Raw genomic sequence first — 16,113 nt, forward strand, 5'->3', positions numbered from 1 at the left:
ACACTGATGGTCAGACTGCACTTATCTTAGGTTAATGCCACACGAGGCGTAGGGCTGATATTTTCGGCAAGCGGAAAAACGCTTGGCGAAAATTCAGCCCTACGCCTGCTACTTGTGCCTAAAGTCATTTTAGACTTTGCATTCTCTCGCGTTTTCATGCGTATATCGGCTACATGTGCCTACACCCGAGCGTATCTCATTCATTCGGGTGCAGGCACAAGTAGCAGGCGTAGGGCTGAATTTTCGGCAAGCGTTTTTCCTCTTGCCGAAAATATCAGCCCTACGCCTCGTGTGGCATCAGCCTTAGAGTGCACAAACAATCAATTAATTGGTCCAATATGAAAAAAGTAAGGGCAAACCATGGACATGATAATGTAAGCATTTTGAAAGTTCTCAGTGTGTCAGGTTAAAAATAGGCCACTCCCATCCCTTCAGAAAGCTGATCAGAGAGATAGAAGAAGGACCGATTTAAAAGGTATAAAAAGTAGCTTTTACAGTGGCCATATTTTTTATTTAAAATAGATTTTTAACAAGCTGAGAGCATTATTGGTGGTTTAATAACATTTGAACGTTGGCGATGAACAACCCCCAGCTAAACTTTGCAAAAAGCTAAAGCCAGTCTCCCACAACCATGTGGAAAGATGTATTATGGTCTGATGAGATCAAAGTTGTACTATTTGGCCATAGTTCCCAAAGGTATGTTTGCTACAAAATAACAGAGTACATCATCACAAGAACACCATACCCACAGTGAAGCAAAGTGGTGGCAGCATCTTGCTTTGGGGCTGCTTTTCATCAGCTGGAACTAGGTGATGGTTTTAGGTGGATGGAATCATGAATTGCTCCAAGTATCAATTTATTTTATCACAAAACCTTCAAGCATCTGCTAGGAAGCTGAAAAGGAACTTCACCTTTCAGCATAACAATGACCCATAGCATCCATCTAAATAAAAAAAGCAATGGCTTCACCAAAGGAGGATCAGTGTTCTGGAATGGCCCAGCCAGAGCAAAGACTCCCTTGTTTGAGAAACCCACCCAAACAAACTTACACTTTTTGAAAAGTAAACATTATTTAAATCAACTTTACAATATACATGAATTAAAAAATATGCAGCCTTTTCATGATTTCTTATTTGTTTAATTTTGCAATAAAGGTTGAATTAATTCAGACAGGATTTATCTCGGTTTCTTTTCTTATTAAAAAAAACTGCCATTTTGTAGGGGTGTGTAGACTTTTTTTTATATCCAATGTACTTCTAGGTTTGCAACCTTAGCCCAAAATAATTACTGGGCAGTAATATGGGGTGCAGGGACTGGGCAGACTTAGGGCAGGGTCAAACAGATCTGGGAAAGGAGGCTAGCATGGGAAAAAAAGAAGAAATCAGGACACTAATTTTACTACCAAGTACATTATGCATAAATTTGTCACACCGACCCTGGCCTTAACTGGCCTTTTATTGGCTCGGCAGGTGGAATACTGGCCAGGTGGCAACCCTATATACTACGTTTGTGAATCCCGGTAACTTACCAACATCTTCCATCTTGTTGTTCAATCATTTTAATCAATAACATAGGTATGGTTTACATTTATATACAAATTACCCGATTAGTAGTTTGCTGTTAAATGTATTCAATCACTAAATAGGAAAGTGGTGCAATCATTAATTTTATTTAGGTTAGTTAGCACAGGTTAGAATAGCTCAATAGCACAGATGTACAAATTATAAATATGAATTATGAAGGAGGTACTGGTTACCTTGGAGAAGTTTCACTTTAAGTCCTTTGGGAGTGTGATACCAAGATCAACAAATCCACATAACTTGTCTCAAAACATGTCAATTTGACACATATTCCAAACTAAGTGGAAGGTGCAAATGTGATCTTATTTGGTTGATAATTAACGGTACAGTACATTGTTGGATTGCAGAATCATTTCTTTTAAAACTTTCTAAAACTCAAATGCCAACTTTCGTGGCATCATAAACTGTTTCACTGTCTCTTCTGTAACGTGTTTCCTTCTCTCCTGGTGTGCTGCTATCATTGGTTGCAGGGTTTCAATCAGGAGTTTCTTAAGTTCTCCAGTTAGCAGGGCACCGCTTGAATAATCCTAGAAAACAAACCACTTTAGTTACAGGATAAATCTAACCGTAGTGGAGTTGGCTGTTTTTTTTTTTCAGAATCTTGTTTTCCCTAATAAGGCACAAGATACACTTTGAACTAATAAGCTCAGTGGTACCTGGTTCCCTGCACAGATCTCAGCACTGGCAAAATAGATGGTGCCAACAGGAAGCATAAGGGGTTATGTCCTTTTCCTGTTAGCTCTATGAGGTTCCTGTTTGACCGTAAAAGTTACAAAACCTTTTACTAATGAAATTAAAAATATACATATTTGCAGGTTTAACTTTTGAATCATGCAGTTCCAGCATGTTTTTTTTCAAAACACTTCTCCAGAAGAATCCTGTATTGAAATCCATTTTTCAAAAGCATTTTTATATTTAACTTTGAAATTTCACTTGGGGCTAGCCATGTTATTCATATCCCAGGCTGCCGCAGCCATGTGACCTGTGCTCTGGTAAATTTTAGTCACACTTTACTGCAGAGCTGCAAGTTGGACTGATATCACCCTCCCTTTCCCCCCCAGCAACCGATCAGCAGAACAATGGGAAAGGAGCAAAATAGCAGTTCCCAGTAGATATCAGAATAGCACTCAGTAGTAAGAAATCCAAGTCTGGCTTAGGACTTCTCCAGTTACAAGGGAGAAGGAAAAACAATAAGTTACCTGAAAGCAGTTCTAATGTGTAGCACTGGCTCCTTCTGAAAGCTCAGACTCAGGCACAATGCACTGAGATGGCACCTACACACCAATATTACAGCTACAAAAATACATTTGTTGGCTCAAGAATAAAATTTTAAATAGTAGAGTGAATTATTTGCTATGTAAACAGTGTAATTTAGAAATATAAAGTACCTCATAAAAAATCATTACAGAATCCCTTTAAAGTATATAAACAGCTGGAAAAGGGCTACACTTAAAAGTTATTACATGGTTAGAACAATACAGGTCCAGTAACTGGGCCTGTATTATAGGTGTAAATATACTTATTTAAGAATTTTCTATATAATATTAAAATTGTACAGTTAGACATGATGTTTCAATTGGATGGGCCTGAGGTGAAAAAAAAAACAAAAAACACTTTCTCCAGTATGCCCTGGACTCGCTTATATACCCAAGTATCGAATTGGTTACATCACCTAATTGATGTTAGCTTTCATCTATAGGACAGTGCATATCGGAGACTATTATTTACATTAGGATCACAAACGTTTGGTTTCACTAACATCAAAGACAGCCAGATAGGCATCCCACTTTAAAATGACCCATTAAGGGCAGTAGCACACGGGGAAATTAGTCGCCCGCGATAAATCTTCACTACCTCGGGCGACTAATCTCCCCGACATGCCATTCCACCGGCAAGAATGTAAATCGCGGGTGGAATGGCATACGCATCGCTTCGGTTTCCCGAAGTCACCCGAAGTTTACTTGCAAGGCGTATGCCATCCTACCGGTGATTTACATTCTTGCCAGTGGGATGGCATGTTGGGGAGATTAGTCGCCCGAGGTAGTGAAGATTTATTGCGGGCGACTAATCTACCCGTGTGATACTGCCCTTAATGGGTCATTTTGAAACTTGTCTAAAAGTGGGATTCCTATCTGGCCCTCAGTAATGAAGATTTATCGTGGGTGACTAATCTCCCTGTGTACCACTGCCCTAAAAGAACACAGCATTAATTTGTGTAAAAAAGTATGCTATTAGCTTCTCTATCTTTTCTGCTCACTATACTACTATTGTTTCCTAGGGCTTCATAGTGTAACATTCAAGCAGGAATATACCTTACCTGTTTTATTTGTTCAAGCCTCTCATCATCTTCAAGGAAGAATGTCAAGTACATATAAGAGACATCAACTTCCCAGTTGCCTCCAAATTGGCGATGTTCTTCAACGGTATCCTTTCCACCAGAGAAAGCATGCTTGTTGATCTAGTATTAAAATTAGAAGTATGATTTCAGGTAAATATATGGACAGTCATTGCAGGAAGAGATATGAACTACACACACATACACACACACACACACACACACACACACACACACATTACAAACCTCTATTATACGGACATGGTTTTCTTGTTTCTAATTAAACATGGTATACTGCTGGGCTTTTAAAAAGTAGTACCTTTGTTTTGATTTGCTTTGGCGTGTCTGTAAGGAAGATAGAAGAGTTGGGGTCACTGGCGCTCATCTTAGTCTGTGCTCCCTGAAGTGCTGGGAAAAATGTCGAGTGCATTAGTGCGGGTTTAGGATAACTAATCCTAGGGGCGACATCTCTTGTCATGCGGAAATATGGATCCTAGGAAAGATTAAAGTTCAAAATTACACAAAACGAAAACAAATGCTAATTAAACATGGTTATACTGTAGTAACAAAAAAAATAAACCTGACATATATGCATTTGTAGGCTTCCTATTGTCTATATATACTGTATGCATTTTCCACTGCTTCGCTTAGTCTCTATCAACTCCCCTATCCCCCAATTTAACTTAGATGTGATGCTCCCCATCTTTCTGCTGTCACATAAAATTTGCTACATATAGATAAATTCCTTTCACATTTGCATATAAACAAGTAGAGATTCTAATACATTGAGACTTTAATTTTGATTATTTTCAAGGTTACATTGTACATAGGAAGCTATATTAGTAGTTCAAACTCACGAGGGTAACGACCAGCTCCTTTTATACAGCCTTTGAAAATAGTTGTATTACCTGGTCGATAGCACAAGGGATGAGGCACTGAATGTCCTTTCTGCCCTTGAAAATTTCTGGAAAGGAACTACTGAAAGATGGAGCAGCTTGTATGGCTGGAAAGCTGATCTTCCCTATAAGCAAGAAGGTATTTTAAAATAAACATAATATCGGTATACTTGTGAATTCAAAAGTTCAAACTGAAATGTACAAAAAAAAAAAAATAAATATATCAAGACATATACATATATATATATATAAATCTGTGCTGGCCTAACATTGCCGTTAACCAAGTGTATGTGCCATTAAGTTTCACTTAGCCTCAATTTCCTTTCTCTGACATAAAAAAAATTCAACATTCCATCAGAATGCTATTCCATTATTACTATCAGGGGCGGGCCAAGCCGACCGGGCGCCCTAGGCAACCCGGTCGGCAAACTCCGCCCACCTCCCCGCCCCCCCCCCGAACAGCGCATGCGCGCCAAAGCACAGGAGGTGGTGCAGGGGGGGCGGGGCGATTAGATCGGTCATTGTCTCCACCGCTAATGACAAGCGGCGGAGGCAATGACTAAGTAGCACTAGGGGTAGGCAGGAGAGGCTCCTGCCTGGCGCCCCTCAATCGTTGCGCCCTAGGCAGCTGCCTCTTCTGCCTACCCCTAGTTCCGGCCCTGATTACTATCTCTGAGGAACCCAATCTCAATTGCAGAACAGCCTCCTAAGTATACACTAGCGGCATGCCAAGTCCCTCAAAAGTATCAGATAAACACAGCTAGAGCTTCTTGGCTGTACAGGAGATGTGACCATTCATTCTACAAATGACAAAACTTTAATTAGCACAAAGTAAAATAGGGCATATATCCTGCAATACATAAAGACCTAATTACAAAGTTGCTAGGAATAGGGCATTCTAAACTATGTGCTATGTAAAGGTGAACCACCCCTTTAATAATCAAAAGGGGCATGGAGTAATAACCTAGGTTAATAAATAATGCAATCTAGTATCATTACATACTCCTTTACATGCACCAAGAGGCCGAATAACCATTGCCTGCCCAAAGCAATCATATCTAAATTGTGCAATTAATTACATGACGTTTGTAGCTTACGTGCAATGGAGTGTAAAGTGAGTAAAAACGTTTGCTGTCCATGCAGAATTCTTGTGCATAACAAGGATCACTCAGTTACCAGTAAAAAGCCTCAATTTGGGATACTGACTGGTTAGTTCTATGGCACCAACTGTAAGCTTAACATTACAATCATACCAGTTATGGTTCTTAATGTAATGTAAAATATATTTGTTATAAAGACTTTTACATTGCCTGCATATATAAAAGTAATACCCACACACAGTGGTAACTCACACGCAGAAGCTACTGCCATATAAACTTTGCAAGGAGCCCGATTCAACATGAGGTATGGCTTTATAGTCTGAGAATCACAGTTTCTGCACCCAAGAGTGAATTACAAAGCCACGATGCAGCAAACTGTTCCCAAAGCATTAAAATGTATTCTTACCAATGCAGTCACTGTCTGTAAAGCCAAATATTCCTTTCACTTGATTGAAGGTTACATGTTTTTGGACCTTTACCACATTTTGGTAGAACCCTAAACTCTTCCTAAAAAAAAATAAATTTTTTTTTATTAACCTCATCATCAGTTGCAACTCTTTTTGGCTACGAAAGTAGCAGCATGTGACATTTGTTAAAAAGTGCCATTGTACATTCCCCTTTCCCTATGCATTTCTGTAATCACAATATCAAGAGCAGAATGCTGCATTTATTTCCCTTTTGGTTTTTTGCTCCAAAAAACATTTAAGGTATTACTGCACACCCTGCAAGTCCTAATGTGCAAGTCCAACAAAATGGAACTTGAGCAGGGAAAACTTCCTTGGTTTTCTCATACACAGTTTAAAGAGCATAAATCAATACCACCAAGGCCAACCCCCCATCAGAACGCATCATTATACAGGCAAAGTTGATGCAATGGCAATTCATATGCTAGGCAAAATACTTACCCCATGTATTCAAGATCAGAAAAGATGAATGTTTTATTGACATCAAAGCCTAATGCTATAATATCCTTGGCATTTTCTACTGCATACTGGTAAGCCTTTTCTATTGTAAGATCTTTCCACAGGTATTTCTCATCATCGGTTAACTGTATAACCAAAGGAACATTGAATACTTCCTGCAGCCACCTAATAGAAAATATAAAGGGCATTCAAATCAACATGAAAGTTATAGAAACACAATGCATATCTGCATCAGAATAAAACAAAACACTAAAATTGTGAAAAACAAAGAGGACTGAATGAAAAGATGTACCATTTTCTTCTAACAGTAGCACCAGTCCGGGGTATAAGGTAAGCGATTACAATCACTGGGGGTGCCTAACATTTTGGCACCCCCCATTGATTAAACCTTTCCTCCTCCTTTAATGACAGGGTGTACACATCTGTAAATTGTTTAATGGAAAGTATACATGCTAAATTTAGAAAAAAATGCAACCACGTAGGTGAACTGAATAATACTATATAGTTTGTATTTACTTACATTGTTGTGATGTCAAAGTATGACTTTGTGACCTGCAATTGATATGAAGGTAAAGGCATTTGGACAAACCCCTGAGAATTAAATGGTTGTATGCCATGTGGCTCAAATTGCTAATTCACTGTGCCTGTAATGTGTCAGCCATGTTTCTGTACTAAAATGTGGAGGAAATAAAGGTAGTTGAATTTTTCATTTAGGTGATGGTACCCACCATATTATGGCCAACCTGTGTACAGATGGCAGGGAAGACTGAGCACCCAGTATAATTCTACTAATAGATGATTGTCTCTAGGAAGGTGCTGTACTTCTGTAAGCAGTAAGTGACTGAGTTGGCATTAATTGTTATTGTTTTAGTTGGTTTGATCTAATAATACCTCTAACAAGTTATGTGTTTGTTGCTTTTGTGGATGTTCTGTTAAAGGGGTTGTTTACACCTTAAAGTTAACTTGAGATGTAAAGAATAATATTCTGAGACAATTTGCAGAATAATTTCACTTTTGTTTAGCAGCTCTCCAGTTTGGATTTTAGCAGTTACCTGGTTGCTATGGTTCAAATTACCTTAGCAACCAGGTAGTGGTTTCAATGTAAGACTAATATATTTAAAGGAGAGCACCTGTATAGGAAAAATAAGCCATAAAAAGTAACAATAACAATAAAAGTGTACCCTCACAGAGCAATCGTTTTTGGCTGCTGGGGTCAACAACTGCCAGTTGAAAGCTGGAAAGCTGCTTAGAACTTGCCATTCTAAAAGATACTAAAATTTGACTTAAAGGTGAACCATCCCTTAAAATAATGGTTAGCTAATTGGGTAAGTATGAACTCTTTATTTTTGTTATTATTGTCTTACATGCATCTGATTCTATAAACACCAAGCACTTGAGCCATTTGGACTTGTATTTACAGTGGCTTGCAAAAGTATTCGGCCCCCTTGAACTTTTCCACATTTTGTCACATTACAGCCACAAACATGAATCAATTTTATTGGAATTCCACGTGAAAGACCAATACAAAGGGTGTACACGTGAGAAGTGGAACGAAAATCATACATGATTCCAAACAAAGTGGGGTGTGCGTAATTATTCAGCCCCCTGAGTCAATACTTTGTAGAACCACCTTTTGCTGCAATTCCAGCTGCCAGTCTTTTAGGGTATGTCTCTACCAGCTTTGCACATCTACAGACTGAAATCCTTGCCCATTCTTCTTTGCTCCAGCTCAGTCAGATTAGATGGACAGCGTTTTTGAACAGCAGTTTTCAGATCTTGCCACAGATTCTCGATTGGATTTAGATCTGGACTTTGACTGGGCCATTCTAACACATGGATATGTTTTGTTTTAAACCATTCCATTGTTGCCCTGGCTTTATGTTTAGGGTTGTTGTCCTGCTGGAAGGTGAACCTCCGCCCCAGTCTCAAGTCTTTTGCAGACTCCAAGAGGTTTTCTTCCAAGATTGCCCTGTATTTGGCTCCATCCATCTTCCCATCAACTCTGACCAGCTTCCCTGTCCCTGCTGAAGAGAAGCACCCCCAGAACATGATGCTGCCCCCCCATATGTGACAGTGGGGATGGTGTGTTCAGAGTGATGTGCAGTGTTAGTTTTCCGCCACACATAGCGCCTTGCATTTTGGCCAAAAAGTTCCATTTTGGTCTCATTTGACCAGAGCACCTTCTTCCACATGTTTGCTGTGTCCCCCACATGGCTTGTGGCAAACTGCAAACGGGACTTCTTATGGTTTTCTGTTAACAATGGCTTTCTTCTTGCCACTCTTCCATAAAGGGCAACTTTGTGCAGTGCACGACTAATAGTTGTCCTATGGACAGATTCCCCCACCTGAGCTGTAGATCTCTGCAGCTTGTCCAGAGTCACCATGGGCCTCTTGGCTGCATTTCTGATCAGCGCTCTGCTTGTTCGGCCTGTGAGTTTAGGTGGATGGCCTTGTCTTGGTAGGTTTACAGTTGTGCCATACTCCTTCCATTTCTGAATGATCGCTTGAACAGTGCTCCGTGGGATGTTCAAGGCTTTGGAAATCTTTTTGTAGCCTAAGCCTGCTTTAAATTTCTCAATAACTTTATCCCTGACCTGTCTGGTGTGTTCTTTGGACTTCATGGTGTTGTTGCTCCCAATATTCTCTTAGACAACCTCTGAGGCTGTCACAGAGCAGCTGTATTTGTACTGACATTAGATTACACACAGGTGCACTCTGTTTAGTCATTAGCACTCATCAGGCAATGTCTATGGTCAACTGGCTGCACTCAGACCAAAGGGGGCTGAATAATTACGCACACCCCACTTTGCAGTTATTTATTTGTAAAAAATGTTTGGAATCATGTATGATTTTCGTTCCACTTCTCACATGTACACCACTTTGTATTGGTCTTTCACGTGGAATTCCAATAAAATTGATTCATGTTTGTGGCTGTAATGTGACAAAATGTGGAAAAGTTCAAGGGGGCCGAATATTTTTGCAAGCCACTGTATATTATGTTATTTATATGATATTTGTATTTATATTGTGTGAGTTTGTGAAAAGTTGTTAAAAGTTATTATTCCTAGGACCATTGTTTAGTTAGAAGTTGTTGGTATGTTTACCAGGTTTCAGTGGCATGGTATTTATATTTAATTTAAGGCACGGTTTACTCAAAAATTTGTACATAGAAAAAATAAAATCACACAATAATTAGTACCAAATGCAGTTTATGGGTTTTAGTTGGCAAAAAATTAAAGATATGTGTTCATATATTTTCTATAAATGAGAGAAATACACTAATGGCAGCATTCTCAAATTTTGTATCTGCACTTACTTTGTAAAGATGAACGGAATGAGGTGACCCATATGCATTGCTTCAGAGGAAGGGCCTCTTCCTGTGTACAGGTAAAATGGCTGCTTCTTCTCATATGCATCAAGAACCTGGTGCATATCTCTAAGCACAACAAAGGACAAATCTGTTAAAGTCACATAAGCTGTGTTGTGTGTACTTAAGATGCCTGCAAAATGGCTGGGGAGCATATAATTCAGTAACACACACTTTTCAGCCTGGACAAGGAAATCCATTTCTCAACAGGTTGACCAGTTGTACCACACATGCACCTACAAAGGCAGTCATCAACCAGATGCTCTTTTTGGTCAGAGAGGAAGTACAAGTAGCAAGATTATACAATTGCGCATACAAACACAAAAATGTATTTGGTTCTTTTAAGAGCTACCTTAATCCAAAAGTAATTTTTAAAATGTATTCATTAAAGATAGTTTTAGAAGGACCTTCTCAGGCAAGTGATATATGTAGAGCAGCATAACAAATGTGCCTTTGGCATTTTAAAACTACCTGCAGAAAATATATACTGTACTGTCATTGTGCCAAAATGCATTAGTTACCATGCTGCTTTCTGACTATGGATATCATAGAGCATCTGAGCAACACAAATGCTTTCAATTATTTTATACATGTATATGTGTGTGTGTGTATGTATGTATGTATATATATATATACATATACACACACACACATATATATATTTTTAGAATAAATACCTGTGTGAAAAAAATATTCCTCTGCGTAAAAAGTGATGTGGCTTTTGTCCAGTGACTCGTTCTATTCGATCGATGAGTTCTTGATCAATCTTACTGCTCCCAAACCGTACTACAAATGTGAAATTAACAATACATTAATAAAAGGCACAAGTCCATGCTAATAATAGCATTGGGCTGTGGATGTGTTCCTCTCCTCAGAGGTCTGCATAGGTTCCCGTGTGATGCATCAATAACGAGGGAACATTTTGACGCACTGCACAAGTGGCCAAGGATCGTCTTGTTTGACACTACTGCCAGATGAGTAGATCTTCTTGTGCCCTTTTTAACCAAATATTGTTCCCTCTAAGTTAAAAATAAAGTACCAAGAATGTATACAAGCGGCAGAATACAATTTCAATTAAAATCTTAAACATTAAAACCCTGGGGATGGAGGGCAATTTGTTAAGAATACCCTGCTGAGCAAATACACTTACCATAAAACACTTAGGGCCTGAGCACACAGAGTGTTTGTGGATCCGCTCCCTTATGCCACTCTGTTCCTGCATTGAAAAGTATAGTTTCTGCTTGAGTCCAGGTACACAGAGTGGAACAGGTGAAGGTTGGCCCAGAAATGCCTGCTTACATGTTTTATGGACCAACCCCTGCTCCGCCCTGCGTACCTGCACTCTCAGCCTGAAGTAAGAAACGCGGGCTGAGAGAAGAGGATCAAATGCTCTGTGTGCCCAGGCTCTTACCATTTTTTTACCTTTTTCTACTCTAAAAATGTAATCCATGGTATAGGGATTACTTGTGTGTGCATAAGCAGTGCCAGAAAATGGCAGTCCCCCATTCCTCATCCTGTAACCTGGGTCAGTTCATTTGTTTTTGAAATGCACTGCACCAGTTCTAGGGAAAAGGTTAATGTTTACACTAGAGGGTGCCAGTTTGTAAAGCAACCCATAGTGGCATAAACATTTTAATGTTTCATTGTCCTTTAATCCATGGGTCTATTAACAAGGTGATTATACATTAGCATAATACTGACATTGGGTAGTAAAGATCTGTAACTCACCAATAAGCTTGTCATAATCTACACCTTTTGCGCTTCCTGTTTGCACTGTCCATGGATCAACAAAATCATCATCGTCATCTGTTGTAGACGGTTGATTGCTGTTGTTAGGTAGGTTATCTGCTGGAGGAACGCCTGGTTTGTAATCCTGGCCAGTCACATTCTTATAATCGACTTTCAGGGCCAATAAAAGCTTCACAGCCACATCAATCTCTTCCTAAAACCAAAATAATAATATATTATTATTACAAGAATGCTTAAATGAAAACTAAAGCCCAAGGCCACTACTGCCCCGTAGCACTGAAGATACCTCCAGTGGCTCCCAATTTCCCTATCCTGTGCTTCGTGACAGAAGCAAACTGCTGAATGCACATATTCTTATATATATACACATATACACAATCATACCATGCATGTCTAAATTCATGCTGCTCTTGATTGATTTAGTAACAGATTCAAATTATATGCCAGCATAGCAAGCAGTGTACTCTGTATCATAGAGGAATAATCAGCCTGTAACTTTACTTCATGCTGACATTTTCATAATTTTGATGACCCAGAAGCTTGAGCTTGCGTTCATCCTACCTACCTGAGCACAGGGTAGTATTTTTAATTATAACATTCCTTCATTGTATGACCCTAATAAAGAGATTTTGCAGATGAAACTAGCTTTTTCACAGATAACTGTTTTTGAGCAAATAAAAAAAGACGTGTGTGGTTTTTAATCTACAAACTACAACACTGTTCAATCTTTTAAAATAAATCCCTATGTATGGCTTGCTCTAAAGGGGGAATGGAACTTCTTTCCTTTGCCCAAGATGGGAAAGTGGTAATTTACTGTTAACTTTTAAGACCAAGGGCAGGCAGGGAAAATGCATGCTGTGGATTTTTGAGCTATACAGTAAAGCAGCTTTTGACCTTGTTTCAGGAATTTTGGTCTAAAAGTACTTGGCAGCTCCGAGTGATGCAAAGTACTATAGCTAGTGACAAGCACATTTTTTCACCAGGTTTTGTCCAAAAAATGCACTCCAATGGGCGCTAAAAACAAATTGTTGACTTCAATGCATATTTCTGCTGTTTTATATATAATTTATAATATATATTTTTTTAAGTGGTGCCTATGGTAAAGTTTCACAAGCAAAAAAATTTTAGTGTAAGAATAAAGCATTGCTAATAATATTATTAATAATAATATTCATTATTATTGCCAATAATAGTGATTAACAAAAATTGAGAAGTTAATTAAATGTTTGTCCCTTGCAAAAAAAGAAAATTATTGCTTTCTACATTGTAAGTAAAATTGCATGCAGTACTATAAATAAATACCTTGGGAGCCTTTTCAGATTTGAGTGCTCGAACTTTGTCTCCTTGGGCTGTTAAACTGTTATATAAGTCCATAGGTTTGAGGGACCCAGATGTACACGTGCCACAGTTAGACATAATGCAACTATGCAGAAGGCTGTAAAGATATGACTGTTAATTGAATACAGGAGGTGAAGGTCCAATAAGGACTAAAACAAAAAAAACCAAAACCAAAAAAAAAAAAAAACCATATATAGGTATGGGACCTGTTATCCAGAATATTTGTGACTTGGGCTTTTCCAGATAAGGGGTCTTTCTGTATTTTGGATCTCCATACCTTAAGTCATTTTAAAATGAAACCCAGTAAGATTATTTTGCCTCCAATAACGATATCTTAGTTGGGATCAAGTACAAGGCATGATTTATTATTAGGGGTATGGGACCTGTTATCCAGAATGCTCAGGACCTGGGTTTTTCTTTATAAGGGATCTTTCTGTAGTTTGGTCATTTAAACATTAAATAATCCCAATAGGATTGTTTTGCCTCCAATATGAATTATATCTTAGTTGGAATTAAGTACAACGTACTGGTTTATATTGCAGAGAAAAAAATTGAGTAATTTGATTAAAATGGTGTCTATGGGAGAGGGCCTTTCCATAATTCAGAACTTTCTGGATAATTAGTTTACAGATAAATGATCTCATACTTGTACAGAGAAAAAGGAAATTATTTTTTACATTGAAATTTTGATTTTATAGGAGATTGCCTTCCTGTAATTTGGAAATGTATGGATAATGGGTCAGATAACAGACCCCATACCTGTATTTATATTGACAGAACTGTCATAGTAAAAGAAAACCTGCAGATAAGTGATTGTGTCACAGAAAAAAACAGGGAAAATTAAGAATGGTCTCAAACACCAAAATGATTATCCCAATGCACTGAGACTCAAACTGTAAGAACAGATTGGCCATGGACCAATCTGAAACTTAGCCATGGAATTACAGTTTTTTTTAGTTAAATTTCAATTTCTACCTTTGCACAAAAGCAAAGTGTCGCCTCATTTACACTCTTTGTACTGAGTGACTTTGCCTACAATATTTTATTGATCTTCTGTATGCAGTTATCTATGCAGTAGGATTGCTTCTAGAGAGTAAAGATCACTGGGTTGATTTAAACCTGAGATTCCCCCTCCTATGATAGAGTAATATAAAGGAAAATGGGATCTAAATAATTTGCTAATTTAATATAAAAAATTCCCAATAGAACTCCTAAACTATACATAGTGTTACCTATTCCTGGGTCTTAATCTGTCAATTCACCCTTTCTTAACTACTGACAGCCTGTGTTTGGGAGCAAAGCACACAATTTTCGTCATTATCTGAACACGTAAGTGCAGCTTTTAATCAGGTCGGGTAGGCTATAGGAGTGGTTGCTGTGTCCGCATTATGCATTAACAGCAGGGCTCTCTTTACCCCTTGTATTAGTCAGCGTCTCATGTAATTGTGTGCCTGATGTATACACTCTTCTATTGTACTGTAAGACAGAATATGTTGGGGTTTATGAATACATAATAATATGCTGCAACAAAAAACCCTGCACATCTGAAAATAGGCCAGATATCAGCCGGGCAGGTTTAAAAATCCTGTCAAAAGAAGAGCATGTTGGTCTCCATAAACCACGCAATGGATTATCTGAACATTGGCCCTTGGGAGGAAATAAGGAGTGCATCAGCCCTGGTCTTATGGGTCTCTGTGGTGTGGGTTCAAGTCAGTGGTAAATTGTGTGTTTACATACCAAGATTTATTTGTGCGTGTTGATGTCAAGATTTTTGTACTGGCTGCAACAAATGCTTTATATAAATGTCTGATTTCAGTCCAAGAACTATAGATGTCAGTTTAACAAAACAGCACAACAGAGAAACTAACCAATGCAGATGGGTCTCACCCAGGCCAATTCAAGTGTCATCCAACACAGACTGATGATCATTCAGTTCAGTCACAAATAGCTGAATTGTAAAAACAAGTGGGGGGGGCAACTTTACCCTGCTACTCTGCAGTCACTGCTATACCCAGCACTGGGAATTTCTACTCTAATGGAGGCCAAAAGAATGCACAGAAATACATTTCTAAGTGTGTAGATATAGAGATATATATAGTGGGGCCACTTGGGAATAATTGATGAGCAATTTAAAAACTAGAAATTACTTATTCTGAAGTTTTAGGGGGCCCATGGCATTGGGTTAAAGTGGGTCACATGACATTACACTAGTAACTAGCAGCCCAATGGTACTCTAGCTGAACTGCCCATGCCTAGCTGGGGTTGCTTGTCACATACACTGCACTAGGTGTGTGTGTAACAAATAACACATTGCTCTGATTTGCCAAGGTTCCATTCGCCCTTCCAAATGATCTGCAGTTATTCACACAGCAGTACATACTAAAGGCATCACGGCCTCCCGCTGAGAAGCAGCTGGGTGTTACGTTCACCAACCCCCGACTATTCACTTGCCCATCCCCGGGCAGCAGCCATATGCTAGCAACTGAGCTTACTATCCGCTGCCCACTACTGCCATTCCTACACTCAGATTTCTCACTGTCACATCTTTCCCAACAGCCCCCGAACCTCAACCCATCATTCAGCTCGTCCACCTCTTCTCACCGTGTGTCCTGTGCCTGCCGGTTCCCTGTATGCTGCAATCTCTCTAACACCACGCAGCCAGCAATGGGTGCAGCACACAGTGACGCCGAACGGAAATAGCGACACATGTAACAAGGTTCCTACACAAAATCTGCAATTCCATCCATGTAGCTTGTAAAGCGTGAGTATGGCCGCTAATTTCACTGACACAATGCAACCCGTAGCCCTGTCCAGCCAGTCTGAAG

At 39.0% G+C, this 16,113-nt stretch overlaps 1 protein-coding gene across 4 annotated transcripts; it reads right to left on the bottom strand.

Annotated features, from left to right (window-relative positions):
- Positions 1-1,122: 1,122 nt before the first annotated feature.
- On the bottom strand, positions 1,123-16,097 carry wars1 (tryptophanyl-tRNA synthetase 1). 4 transcript variants are annotated; one of them, NM_001045755.1, is given in 11 exon segments: positions 1,123-2,107; positions 3,898-4,038; positions 4,235-4,408; positions 4,824-4,936; positions 6,318-6,418; positions 6,817-6,999; positions 10,151-10,270; positions 10,879-10,987; positions 11,930-12,143; positions 13,253-13,385; positions 15,890-15,932. In NM_001045755.1, coding segments are annotated over 10 exon segments (1,428 nt in total). In that variant the 5' UTR covers positions 13,367-13,385; positions 15,890-15,932; the 3' UTR covers positions 1,123-1,948.
- Between the last annotated feature and the right edge of the window lie 16 nt (positions 16,098-16,113).

The sequence above is a fragment of the Xenopus tropicalis genome, chromosome 8 (genome assembly GCF_000004195.4).
Source record: "Xenopus tropicalis strain Nigerian chromosome 8, UCB_Xtro_10.0, whole genome shotgun sequence".
Classification (NCBI taxonomy): domain Eukaryota; kingdom Metazoa; phylum Chordata; class Amphibia; order Anura; family Pipidae; genus Xenopus; species Xenopus tropicalis.